This window comes from Coregonus clupeaformis, chromosome 7 (assembly GCF_020615455.1).
Source record: "Coregonus clupeaformis isolate EN_2021a chromosome 7, ASM2061545v1, whole genome shotgun sequence".
NCBI classification, from domain to species: Eukaryota; Metazoa; Chordata; class Actinopteri; order Salmoniformes; family Salmonidae; genus Coregonus; species Coregonus clupeaformis.
This window is the reverse complement of record NC_059198.1, coordinates 27,284,148-27,297,598: the sequence shown is the minus strand read 5'-3', so window position 1 is coordinate 27,297,598 and position 13,451 is coordinate 27,284,148. Positions and strand designations below refer to the sequence as shown.

At 43.1% G+C, this 13,451-nt stretch overlaps 1 protein-coding gene across 1 annotated transcript in view; it reads right to left on the bottom strand.

Moving 5' to 3' along the window:
* The window catches only part of LOC121568663 (myoferlin-like), an 89,386-nt gene that overhangs the window by 16,859 nt on the left and 59,076 nt on the right, over positions 1-13,451 (bottom strand). Inside the window, exons 27-35 of the mRNA XM_041879068.2 lie at positions 13,135-13,237; positions 12,690-12,829; positions 12,168-12,332; positions 11,122-11,209; positions 10,661-10,738; positions 10,125-10,306; positions 6,149-6,307; positions 815-916; positions 385-546 (exon numbers count right to left, since the gene is read on the bottom strand). Coding sequence (XP_041735002.2) covers positions 385-546; positions 815-916; positions 6,149-6,307; positions 10,125-10,306; positions 10,661-10,738; positions 11,122-11,209; positions 12,168-12,332; positions 12,690-12,829; positions 13,135-13,237 — 1,179 coding nt within the window. The remainder of the gene's footprint in view (positions 1-384; positions 547-814; positions 917-6,148; positions 6,308-10,124; positions 10,307-10,660; positions 10,739-11,121; positions 11,210-12,167; positions 12,333-12,689; positions 12,830-13,134; positions 13,238-13,451) is intronic.

The following is a 13,451-nucleotide window of genomic DNA, read 5'->3' as shown; positions in this document are numbered from 1 at the left end:
TGCCTCCAGGACTCCTGCTGGTCGACCAGTGGTGCTGTTTCACCTTTCGCGAATTTTTCAGATTTAAGGATTAGCCTGGTCCCAGATCTGTTTGTGCTGTCTTGCCAGCTCCTATGGTCATTGTCAATGTCAAACACAAACATATCTGAGACCAAACTAGTTAAGTATCACCTTGGATACAAATCTACAGTATGTATCCATTTTATGGTGTACAGTTAAAATACCAGTAAATACCACTCAAATGCAGTACATTCATGTCACGTTCATTCAGTCACTTTGTTTACGGAGAGAGCATTTTTCTTTTCCTTCCAGTCCCTGATATTAATAGTATATATTAAGAGAAGTGTTATACAGTACACGGAGTTTGAAGGGAAGTTGCAGTACCACTTTAAAGAAGAGGACAGATCCGGGGAAGTTGGGGTTCTTCTTGATGTTCTTGATGACGGCCGTCTGAACGACCTCCCCCCCACACTCCACTATGAGACTGGGAGAGGTGACCGTGGCCAACTGGTAGGTCTTCATGTTCCTCAGACCCCAGGCTAAGATCTAGGACACAACACACACACACCGCACACACACACAAGCACGAGTGTGCATGTATGCACACACACTCACACACAGAAACGTGTGAGATTGTGAGAAAGAGAAACACAGAGGAGAATGTGTGTGTGTGTGCATGTGTGCTTGCGTGTGTGCGTGTTCATGTGTATGACTGTGTGTGTGTGTGTGTGTGTGTGTGTGTGTGTGTGTGTGTATGAGTTCATGCATGCACAAGTGTGCGTGTGATGGTGTTGCAGGCTGCCTGAGGCCACACCTCGATGGCGGTAAGCTGTACGACAGGCCTGATTCCCTGGGGAACCATGTAGAGCGTCGCTCCTCGTCTGGGGGGCACCAGGGGCAAGTCACTCTCATTGGCCTAAAAGTAATACACATCAATAAATCAATCAAATGTATTTTATATCGTGATTTTTTAAACAAAACAAGTGCTCTACAGTAACTCGACCTGGACTGGAGTTGGTGGAAGTTGCACCAACCACTGACACACAGATATTTTTCACCTGCCTGGAGCTTGAGATTAGGGGTAGAGTAATCTGATCCTAGATCTGTGGTTAGGAGCTACTTTTACCTTGAATGGTCACCATTTGGAAACAACACTGGGCACTACCCAGCTAGCATATTTGCTTCATTGGAAGTTGTGGGAACATTTTTGCTTCCCCATTTATTTTGGGAAAAAAAGCCATAAGTTTCTTAAACGTTCTGAGAACGTAAGTGAAAATTTCACCTGTTCTGGGAACGCTAATTTTTAAATTGCAGGGAGGTTCTGAGAACGTTTTATTATGGTTCTCTGAAAACGTTCCTGGGAGGTTTTCTAAACTTTCTGAGAATGGAACACCTACGTGAGAATGCTATTCATTGACTACAGCTCGGCATTCAACACCATAGTGCCCTCAAAGCTCATAACTAAGCTAAGGATCCTGGGACTAAACACCTCCCTCTGCAACTGGATCCTGGACTTCCTGACGGGCCGCCCCCAGGTGGTAAGGGTAGGTAACAACACATCTGCCACGCTGATCCTCAATAAGGGGGCCCCTCAGGGGTGCGTGCTCAGTCCCCTCCTGTACTCCCTGTTCACCCATGACTGCATGGCCAGGCACGACTCCAACACCATCATTAAGTTTGCAGACGACACAACAGTGGTAGGCCTGATCACAGACAACGATGAGACAGCCTATAGGGAGGAGGTCAGAGACCTGGCCGTGTGGTGCCAGGATAACAACCTCTCCCTCAACGTGATCAAGACAAAGGAGATGATTGTGGACTACAGGAAAAAAAAAGAGGACTGAGCACGCCCCCATTCTCATCGACGGGCTGTAGTGGAACAGGTTGAGAGCTTCAAGTTCCTTGGTGTCCACAACACCAACGAACTATCATGGTCCAAACACACCAAGACAGTCGTTAAGAGGGCACGACAAAGCCTATTCCTCCTCAGGAGACTGAAAAGATTTGGCATGGGTCCTCAGATCCTCAAAAAGTTATACAGCTGCACCATCGAGAGCATCCTGACTGGTTGCATCACCGCCTTGTATGGCAACTGCTCGGCCTCCGACCGCAAGACACTACAGAGGTTAGTGCGTACGGCCCAGTACATTACTGGGGCCAAGCTTCCTGCCATCCAGGTCCTCTATACCAGGCGGTGTCAGAGGAAGGCCCTAAAAATTGTCAAAGACTCCAGCCATCCTAGTCATAGACTGTTCTCTCTGCTACCGCGCGGCAAGCGGTACCGGAGCGCCAAGTCTAGGTCCAAAAGGCTTCTCAACAGCTTCTACCCCCAAGCCATAAGACTCCTGAACAGCTAATCATTGCTACCTAGACTATTTGCACTGCCCCCCCACCCCACCCCATCACCCTCTTTTACGCTGCTGCTACTCTGTTTATTATTTATGCATAGTCACTTTAACTCTACCCACATGTACATATTACCTCTATTAGCCGGTGCCCCCGCACATTGACTCTGTACCGGTACCCCCTGTATATAGCCTCCCTACTGTTATTTCACATTGACTCTGTACCGGTACCCCCTGTATATAGCCTCCCTACTGTTATTTTACTTTACTGCTGCTCTTTAGTTATTTGCTTTAATTTTTTTTACTTAACACTTTTTTATTTTTTATTTAATTTTTTATTTTATAACTGCATTGTTGGTTAAGGGCTTGTAAGTAAGCATTTCACTGTAATGTCTACACCTGTTGTATTCGGCGCATGTGGCAAATACAATTTTATTTTATTTTATTTGAATTCTAGATTATTTGAAGGCAATTAAATAACATTCTGAGACTTAATAAAACTGCTAGCTTAGATTGGGTTAACTGATTTGAACTCTAAGCACAGATAGGACACATGACAATGAATTTGCTTAGGCATTAATCATGCAATCACATTAATTTGTGTATTGTGGCACAGCATCAGTGAGATTTGAACCTATGAGCTTCTGTTCTCTATTCATGGCGTTAGTCTCCTGCGCCACCAGGATGGCATGCCATTGTTCTTTTTACTCATTCAAAGCTGTTCATTTTAGTCTATTTAAACAGACCCCATTTAAAAGGAAACAAGTACTCATTAAGATCAGGTGTGTTGATGCTGAGAAAAAGGAATGTACAGTGGGGAAAAAAAGTATTTAGTCAGCCACCAATTGTGCAAGTTCTCCCACTTAAAAAGATGAGAGAGGCCTGTAATTTTCATCATAGGTACACGTCAACTATGACAGACAAATTGAGAAAAAAAAATCCAGAAAATCCCATTGTAGGATTTTTAATGAATTTATTTGCAAATTATGGTGGAAAATAAGTATTTGGTCACCTACAAACAAGCAAGATTTCTGGCTCTCACAGACCTGTAACTTCTTCTTTAAGAGGCTCCTCTGTCCTCCACTCGTTACCTGTATTAATGGCACCTGTTTGAACTTGTTATCAGTATAAAAGACACCTGTCCACAACGTCAAACAGTCACACTCCAAATTTCACAATGGCCAAGACCAAAGAGCTGTCAAAGGACACCAGAAACTAAATTGTAGACCTGCACCAGGCTGGGAAGACTGAATCTGCAATAGGTAAGCAGCTTGGTTTGAAGAAATCAACTGTGGGAGCAATTATTAGGAAATGGAAGACATACAAGACCACTGATAATCTCCCTCGATCTGGGGCTCCACGCAAGATCTCACCCCGTGGGGTCAAAATGATCACAAGAACGGTGAGCAAAAATCCCAGAACCACACGGGGGGACCTAGTGAATGACCTGCAGAGAGCTGGGACCAAAGTAACAAAGCCAACCATCAGTAACACACTACGCCGCCAGGGACTCAAATCCTGCAATGCGAGACGTGTCCCCCTGCTTAAGCCAGTACATGTCCAGGCCCGTCTGAAGTGCATTTGGATGATCCAGAAGAGGATTGGGAGAATGTCATATGGTCAGATGAAACCAAAATATAACTTTTTGGTAAAAACTCAACTCGTCATGTTTGGAGGACAAAGAATGCTGAGTTGCATCCAAAGAACACCATACCTACTGTGAAGCATGGGGTTGGAAACATCATGCTTTGGGGCTGTTTTTCTGCAAAGGGACCAGGACGACTGATCCGTGTAAAGGAAAGAATGAATGGGGCCATGTATCGTGAGATTTTGAGTGAAACCCTCCTTCCATCAGCAAGGGCATTGAAGATGAAACGTGGCTGGGTCTTTCAGCATGACAATGATCCCAAACACACCGCCCGGGCAACGAAGGAGTGGCTTCGTAAGAAGCATTTCAAGGTCCTGGAGTGGCCTAGCCAGTCTCCAGATCTCAACCCCATAGAAAATCTTTGGAGGGGAGTTGAAAGTCTGTGTTGCCCAGCGACAGCCCCAAAACATCACTGCTCTAGAGGAGATCTGCATGGAGGAATGGGCCAAAATACCAGCAACGGTGTGTGAAAACCTTGTGAAGACTTACAGAAAACGTTTGACCTGTGTCATTGCCAACAAACAGTATATAACAAAGTATTGAGAAACTTTTGTTATTGACCAAATACTTATTTTCCACCATCATATGCCAATAAATTCATAAAAAATCCTACAATGTGATTTTCTGGGAAAAAAATTCTCATTTTGTCTGTCATAGTTGACGTGTACCTATGATGAAAATTACAGGCCTCTCTCATCTTTTTAAGTGGGAGAACTTGCACAATTGGTGGCTGACTAAATACTTTTTTTCCCCACTGTATATGTTTTTTACATACATTCTTAGAACGTTCTCCGAATGTTACAAAAGTTTTCTTGTGTCTTTTATGGAAAGTTTTCTTAATGTTCTCTGAACAATTTGAGAACATGACTTTAAATAGAACCATGAGGAAACCTGTAGGAAACGTTATGCTGAAGCAGGGGTTGGAACCGGTTCAGGGAACAGAACAGAAAACCATAAAATAACTAAATTTTTCTTTGAGGAACAGAACCGTTATTTTAAAAGCATGGGAATCTGTTAATAACGTTTTTTTTACCTTCCGGGCAGTCCCACAAAAAAACGCAACAAAGAGCCTTTGCAAAGCCTTCACTGTTACTAAGAAACGTATTGCAGTGTTTTTCAATTGTAGTTAAATATACTATAATTATCATGTTTCATATTGGATTTATTAACTACAAAAAGGTAAGACCTGTTTTTATTTTAATTCTGGTGCCGCTCTGCACACACAAATTTGTTAGCTAGCTAGCTCTGGTCTAGCTCTCAAACTCTAAGCGGCATTATGTGTAATGTAATGGAACTGAGAGTCATGATCAAGGGCTAGCTCTGGTCCAACGTTAGTTAAGCCAACTCTCTGAAGTTCAGACATTATCAGTTCCTTCATAGAAACCGCTCCTTAGGTATAATTATTTGGGTCTAATTTAGATAATACATGTCATAACAACAAGATGCCCAGCGCTTCATGCCCAGCGCTCTCCTCACCTGCAAAATTTCAGTCGCATGTCGCACCCTACACTACACTTACACGTCTGTTCAATGCATGTACATAGCTTGCCCGCTCCATAGCAAGCTGCTCTATCCATTGCTGAAGTAATTTAATGTCAAGCTAAAAGTACAAAAATGTAGATTTCAGAGGTTTAGAAAGGAACAATATAAACCGTTACTTTTTTGGGGTTCAAACCAGTTCAGAACTTTATTTTGCTGGTCGGAACAGTGGAACGGAAGGAAAAAAATAATGGTTCTGTTCAGAACGAAACAATTGGAAAATAATTGTGGTTCCAACCCCTGTGCAGAAGTACTGAAATTCCCACAGAAGAACGTTGTTTCTTAACGTTCTCAGAACTATTTGAGAACATTCCCAATGTCAAACCAGTTGGAGAATGTACCTAGAACATTACCAACATTTTAATTAAATGTAACCATCTTTGAAGTTTTAGGAAACGTTCTGTTAAAGTAATGAAATACCAAGAAAATAAAGTTTTTTTGTCAGGTTCCTTAAATATGCTGAGAATGTTCCACAGCCAAGCAACTATCCTGCACCATTCACAGAAAGTTGTGGGAAGGTTGTATGCAAAATAACCATAGGACCACCAAGCTTTCACCAAGCTCTAAGAAACATACAGTTCTCAGAATGTTATTTGCTAGCTGGGTAGTACTTTACCTTGTCTTTCAGCAATAGCTCGGCAGCCACCAGCATCTCTCCAGCGTTGTGGCCTTTCTTGGTGACGGGGAACCACAGCAGTTTGGGGGAGACCGCCGTGCCGGGGTTCAGCTTCACCACAGGTGGGCACATACAGCGACCCATGGCCTCGTCCTTACCCTGAGAGTCGGACACAGCACAGGGATATGTACAGTGCCCTCCACAATTATTGGCACCCCTGTTTAAGATGTGGTCGAGGACTTCCAAAAATTCTCCTTTTTTTTTTAAAACAACATAGAACCCAAATGCAAAAAAAGAGAAAAATCCAACCTTTTATTTAAGTACATTACTTTGGTGTAAAAATAAAAAATCACACATTTAGAAAAAATAAAACTTGAAATCATGTGTCCCACAATTATTGGCACCCCTGATGTTAATACTTTGTACAACCCCCTTTTGCCAACAAGACAGCAACTTAATCTCCTCCTATAACATTTCACAAGATTGGAGAACACAGAGAGAGGGATCTTTGACCATTCTTCTTTGCACAATCTTTCTAGATCATCCAGTGTCCTGGGTCCTCTCTTATGCACTCTCCTCCTTAGCTCGCCCCACAGGTTTTCGATTGGGTTGAGGTCTGGGGACTGAGATGGCCATGGGAGGACCTTGAGTTTGTGACTGCTGAACCATTTTTGTGTAGATTTTGCCACATGTTTTGGATCATTATCCTGCTGAAAGACCCATCTTCAGCTTTCTGGCAGAGGCCATCAGGTTTTTATTTAAAATGTCCTGGTAGTTCAAAGCGTTCATAATGCCATGCACCCTAACAAGGTTCCCAGGGCCTTTGGAAGAGAAACAGGCCCACAGCATCACAGATCCTCCACCATACTTCACGGTGGGCATGAGGTGCTTTTCGGCATACTCATCTTTTGTTTTACGCCAGACCCACTTAGAGTGTTTGTTGCCAAAAAGCTCAATCTTAGTCTCATCTGACCAAAGCACACGATCCCAGTTGAAGTCCCAGTGCCGCTTAGCAAACTCCAGACGTTTACGTTTGTGAGTGTTAGTGAGAAAAGGCTTTTTCCTTGCATGCCTCCCAAACAGCTTGTTGGCATGTAGAGAGCGTCTGATGGTTGTTTTGGAGACTTTGTGACCCCAAGATGCCACTCTTTGATGCAATTCTGTGACAGTGAGCTTAGGACTTTTTTTTAACTTCTCTTACCATCCTCCTCACTGTGCGTTGTGGCAAGATAAACTTGGGACCTCTTCCAGCCTTGTTTGTCACTGTTCCAGTTGTTTTAAACTTCTTAATGATTCCTCTGACTGTAGATACGGGCAAGTTAAGGCGAGTGGCTATTTTCTTGTAGCCATTGCCTGACTTATGAAGGTCGACACAAATCTGCCTTACTTGAATGGTGTGTTCTCTTGTCTTTGCCATGTTGACAAATGGGTAAGGGAGTTAGGCCTCTGTGTCACGTCATATTTATACCCCAGGGAAACAGGAAGTCATGAATTACTAATTAAAAGTTCCTAGATACCCTGACCAACTTTAGCAACTACAGAAAAATGTATTTAAAAAAAAATCAATTAAAATTTTCAGCGGAATTGTTAGGGGTGCCAATAATTGTGGGACACATGATTTCAAGTTTTTTTTTTTCTAAATGTGTGATTTTTTTTTTTACCACCAAAGTAATGTACTTAAATAAAAGGTTGGATTTTTCTCTTTTTTTGCATTTGGGTTCTATGTTGTTTAAAAAAAAATAGAATTTTTGGAAGTCCTCGACCACATCTTAAACAGGGGTGCCAATAATAGTGGAGGGCACTGTAGCATCTACATTTACATTTTAGTACATTTAGCAGACAATCTTTTTCAGAGCGACTTACAATCAGTGCATTCAACTAAAGTAGGTAAAACAACCACATATCCAGATAATTCCAAGTAAAACCTTAAAAAATAACTAGCTAATAGTACAAGAGTAACCGTAAAGGAAAAGATAAATACAACAGTGCACTCACCCAAGATGTTTCCGAGATACACGCTTAAAAGAATAACAGATAGCTAGATAACTATCAACTGCTTGCACTAGTCAAAAACAATGGGACAGAAATATTCTTGAACTTACAATATGACACAATCGAAATAGTCAGGGCTGGATGTGACTTAACAGGACACAGGTGAATAAGTCCAGGTGAACAGGCAGTGGATGGAAATTGATGGGTGTAATGTATTGACTTGACTCGGACTCACGGGAATCATTGAAATGTACTTGAGTGGTGGTCGCACACATTGACCACCTACATGTACATCAGTGTATCACATGTATGTATAGTGCTCGGCTGGTATTGCACCACTAAGTGTCGCTAATACACTACAACTGGTAGAGTTCAGTGAGGGAAAAAAGTATTTGATCCCCTGCTGATTTTGTACATTTGCCCAATGACAAAGAAATTATTAGTCTATAATTTTAATGGTAGGTTTTATTTGAACAGTGAGAGACAGAATAACAACAAAAAAATCCAGAAAAACGCATGTCAAAAATGTTATAAATTGATTTGCATTTTAATGAGGGAAATAAATATTTGACCCCTCTCAATTAGAATGATTTCTGGCTCCCAGGTGTCTTTTATACAGGTAACGAGCTGAGATTAGGAGCACACTCTTAAAGGGAGTGCTCCTAATCTCAGCTTGTTACCTGTATAAAAGACACCTGTCCACAGAAGCAATCAATCAATCAGATTCCAAACTCTCCACCATGGCCAAGACCAAAGAGCTCTCCAAGGATGTCAGGGACAAGATTGTAGACTTACACAAGGCTGGAATGGGCTACAAGACCATCGCCAAGCAGCTTGGTGAGAAGGTGACAACAGTTGGTGCGATTATTCGCAAATGGAAGAAACACAAAAGACTGTCAATCTCCCTCAGCCTGAGGCTCCATGCAAGATCTCACCTCGTGGAGTTGCAATGATCATGAAAACGGTGAGGAATCAGCCCAGAACTACACAGGAGGATCTTGTCAATGATCTCAAGGCAGGTGGGACCATAGTCACCAAGAAAACAATTGGTAACACACTACGCCGTGAAGGACTGAAATCCTGCAGTGCTCGCAAGGTCCCCCTGCTCAAGAAAGCACATATACAAGTTTGCCAATGAACATCTGAATGATTCCAAGGAGAACTGGATGAAAGTGTTGTGGTCAGATGAGACCAAAATCGAGCTCTTTGGCATCAACTCAACTCGCCGTGTTTGGAGGAGGAGGAATGCTGCCTATGACCCTAAGAACACCATCCCCACCATCTAACATGGAGGTGGAAACATTATGTGTTTTTCTGCTAAGGGGACAGGACAACTTCACCGCATCAAAGGGACGATGGACGGGGCCATGTACCGTCAAATCTTGGGTGAGAACCTCCTTCCCTCAGCCAGGGCATTGAAAATGGGTCATGGATGGGTATTCCAGCATGACAATGAACCAAAACACACAGCCAAGGCAACAAAGGAGTGGCTCAAGAAGAAGCACATTAAGGTCCTGGAGTGGCCTAGCCAGTCTCCAGACCTTAATCCCATAGATAATCTGTGGAGGGAGCTGAAGGTTCGAGTTGCCAAACATCAGCCTCGAAACCTTAATGACTTGGAGAAGATCTGCAAAGAGGAGTGGGACAAAATCCCTCCTGAGATGTGTGCAAACCTAGTGGCCAACTACAAGAAACGTCTGACCTCTGTGATTGCCAACAAGGGTTTTGCCACCATGTACTAAGTCATGTTTTGCAGAAGGGTCAAATACTTATTTCCCTCATTAAAATGCAAATCAATTTATAACATTTTTGACATGCGCTTTTCTGGATTTCTTTGTTGTTATTCTGTCTCTCACTGTTCAAATAAACCTACCATTAAAATTATAGACTGATCATTTCTTTTCAGTGGGCAAATGTACAAAATCAGCAGGGGATCAAATACTTTTTTCCCTCACTGTAAGTGAGGGTAGGATAGGGTACATACCACCTGGTCACTGTCGTAGAGCTCCAGCACCACGTTGGGGGGGTTGTGTGCAATGGTCTGGGGGTCTCCATAGATCTCAACGTCATTAAAGATGAGGGTCTGGTCCCAAATGGGGTTCAGAGTGGCCCTGATGACCTCCGTGGTCTTACTCACATGGAGGAAGGACACATGGGCGTAGGGATCTGAACCAGGAGACCAGAGCACAGTCATTGTATTGATAAAACTGATTTAATCAGCTAGTGTGAGCCTCAACTGATCCTCAACTGCTGTGAGGATCGGGATATGCTTCCACCTCCACCTCTCTCTTTCCCCATGCAATGCTAGTGGAAACAAACCAGTATGTTTCCACTAGCATTGCTTAAATGCTTCAAAAGTGCTAGCCAGGAGATTGTGGACGGTGCTCAATAACTAGCTAACAAACAAATGGTTTGGATTTAACAACCCGCTTGGAAAGTTGAAAAGAAGCTACAAAAATTAATGTGTGAGCTATCCATTTATCTACTTTTTTTAATATATTTTTTTATGGTGTTCCTCACCTGAGAAGCTGTCCCTGTCCATGGCGATGAGATTCCTGGCCTGGTAGACATACACCCTCAGATGGTACATATACGACCCTGAGGAGAGAGTGATAGTGATTTAATGTAATCTGAAAAGTGTGGGCCCAGACTTCCTGAGAGGAAGGGCAGTGGAGTGGAGGAATCTGAGGAGAAATTAACATTTAGGCTGCGGCCAGACAGAGATTGTCCGTAGAAAAACAACAACATTTGGGCCAGTGGTTTTTCTAGTGGAGTCATACCTTCACGAACAAAGGAGATGAAACGCTGATGTTGTCCATCTTGTTAAGTATGCAACTCATATGCAAAATGTGTAAATTAGTTTAGCTTTTTGATTGACAAACCGGACCGTGAACGATGCATATGTGTTTTTCATACTCTTTCATCTATCTCTGTGTGGCCACAGCCTTAATCACTTAATCAGTGCCTGCAATGTTACTCACTGTCAAAATGACAGGAAACGGTGGGTGTGTTGGCACCAAACAGTCTGGCTGCATCCTTCTTACTGGCCTTCTCATCAACATCTACCCCCTATAGACAAAACACAGAAGCTGTGTTTACACAGTCTGATCTTTTTCCACTAATTGGTCTTTTGACCAATCAGATTAGCTCTTTTGCCAATAAGTGGGAAAAATATCAGAATTGGGCTGCCTGTGTAAACGCAGCCAGAGAGACAGAGACCACTTCAGAACAGGACTAGAAAGGCCTTCATTAGAGAGATGGGTAATTCCAGAGTGGTGAAAGTAGAATACATTTGTCTTTATTTTATAGTTATGACTTTATCTTGATCATGCATTATGAAAATATTTGCATTGATTACAAGCTCATCATGACATGACATCAGGACATAATAACACAACCAACACAACCATGGCCCTGTCCAGAAAAAGAAACCCTAGACCCTACCCCCTAGACACATAGAAGATTTTAGATTATTGGACCCCTATAGAGGGCCCGCTGGAGCTATAACGATATTGCTTAAATCTATCCAATCCTCTTGAATCTCCAGAAGTGGACTAGGGGTTAAGGTTTGTTTCTGGATAGGGCCCATGATGGTACAGCAGCACAAATAGCACAACACTGTGGATAAATAAATAGGGCATGAGTCAACTCCTGTTTAATCTGTGCCTTTTGAGTGCTGTGCCAACCAGGATCACTGGGCAGGAAGGGGCAGATGGAGGAGAATAATGAGAGGATATTATAATCAAGATAACACATTATAAGGCACTTGGCCAAATCCCATTTTATTAACATGGACTGTGTTTCCCAAAGCCTTTGTAGCTAAAGTAGTACATTATTTATCTCCACAACCTAGTCACACAGCTGGGAGATTATAAAATTGATGACTGATAGTCAATCTTCTGCGCGTGAACAATCAACATTTGTAAAATGAAGCACTTTCGATGTACTTTGTGTGGTATGAGAGTCTAGTTTAAGTCTAGCCTTCCTGTGTGGTCAATTGTTTTTGAACTCAGAAGAGGTTACTAACCAGCGCCCCCTCCAGTCTGAAGATGGCTGACGCTCCCATACCGTCTGACGGAGCCATCTTCCGTCTCCAGCGGCGACGGCGGAATGTGTCAGACGAACGCTCCTTCCTGTGGAACTTCCAGCCAATCAAGGACGAGTATTCCCAGCCTTCGCCGGGATCCTGCCTCTGTGGAATCAACGGAGAGGCAGTGGACAGTGTGTAAGAACTAGAACTTTAGCACCTGAAATTGACACACATACATACACACACACACACACACTTCCACTCACTAAACATTTTCCTCCTCTCTTCTTCTATAACCTCTTCCTTCCCCTCCTCCTCCTCTTCCTCCTTCCCCTTCTCCTCCTCTTCCCCCTTCCCCCTTCCCCTTCTCCGCCTCTTCCTTCTCCTCCCCTCCTCCTCCCCTCCTCCTCCTCTTCCTTCTCCTCCTCCCCTTCCTCCTCCTCCTCCCTCCACTTCTCCTCCTCCTCTTCTTCTTCCTTCTCCTCCTCCCTCCCCTTCTCCTCTTCCTCCTCCTCTCACCTCAGGTGCTGCTTTAGTGTCTGCTATTTTCCTGCGTGGTCGTAAGAGTCTCTTCCTGCGGTGGATGTGGTACATCTTCTCCGCTGCTCCCCAGGACTTGGGCTTGTCATCAGGGGGAATGGTGATGCCATACTCCCAACCTGGTACACAACACACACAGTAACAAACGGTATACAGATTCAGAGGACATTCAGCTTTATACTGTAGTATCACATTGGTTATAATAGGTAAAGTCAAAATATGAGTCCAAATACAGTACAGAAGAGGTGTATCAATGAGATTGTATACAATACAGTGCCATATTGTTCTACACATAATAATACAATCCTTAAACAAGATTGATTGTTTGATTGAAACAAGTATACAACAGTACACTATAAAATCAAACTGAGTGTTAGCATCTGGGTTATGGATATGAAGGGGAATAATTCCAGTGCTTCTTTACCTTTCTCATCCACAGCCCTGTTACTGTCGAAGCTCCAGTCATCCTCCCACTTCCAGCCAGCAGGACACTCTATCTCCCCTGGACTCTGGCTCTTCTGCCCATTCTACACAGAACAGTCACAGTCAGTCACTTCCAACATTACACAATGGCTGTATAACAACATGTGATACCACATACAACATCAAAACAATACAGAGACACTGTTTATAAAAGTAGTGAAGTAGCACTCTATTTTCCCCTCTGGGTATTCTGTTTGGGGAGGGATTGATTCACATTGGTTTCTAGTCTGCTAGCAAGTATTTAACTAAGCCTGTGTA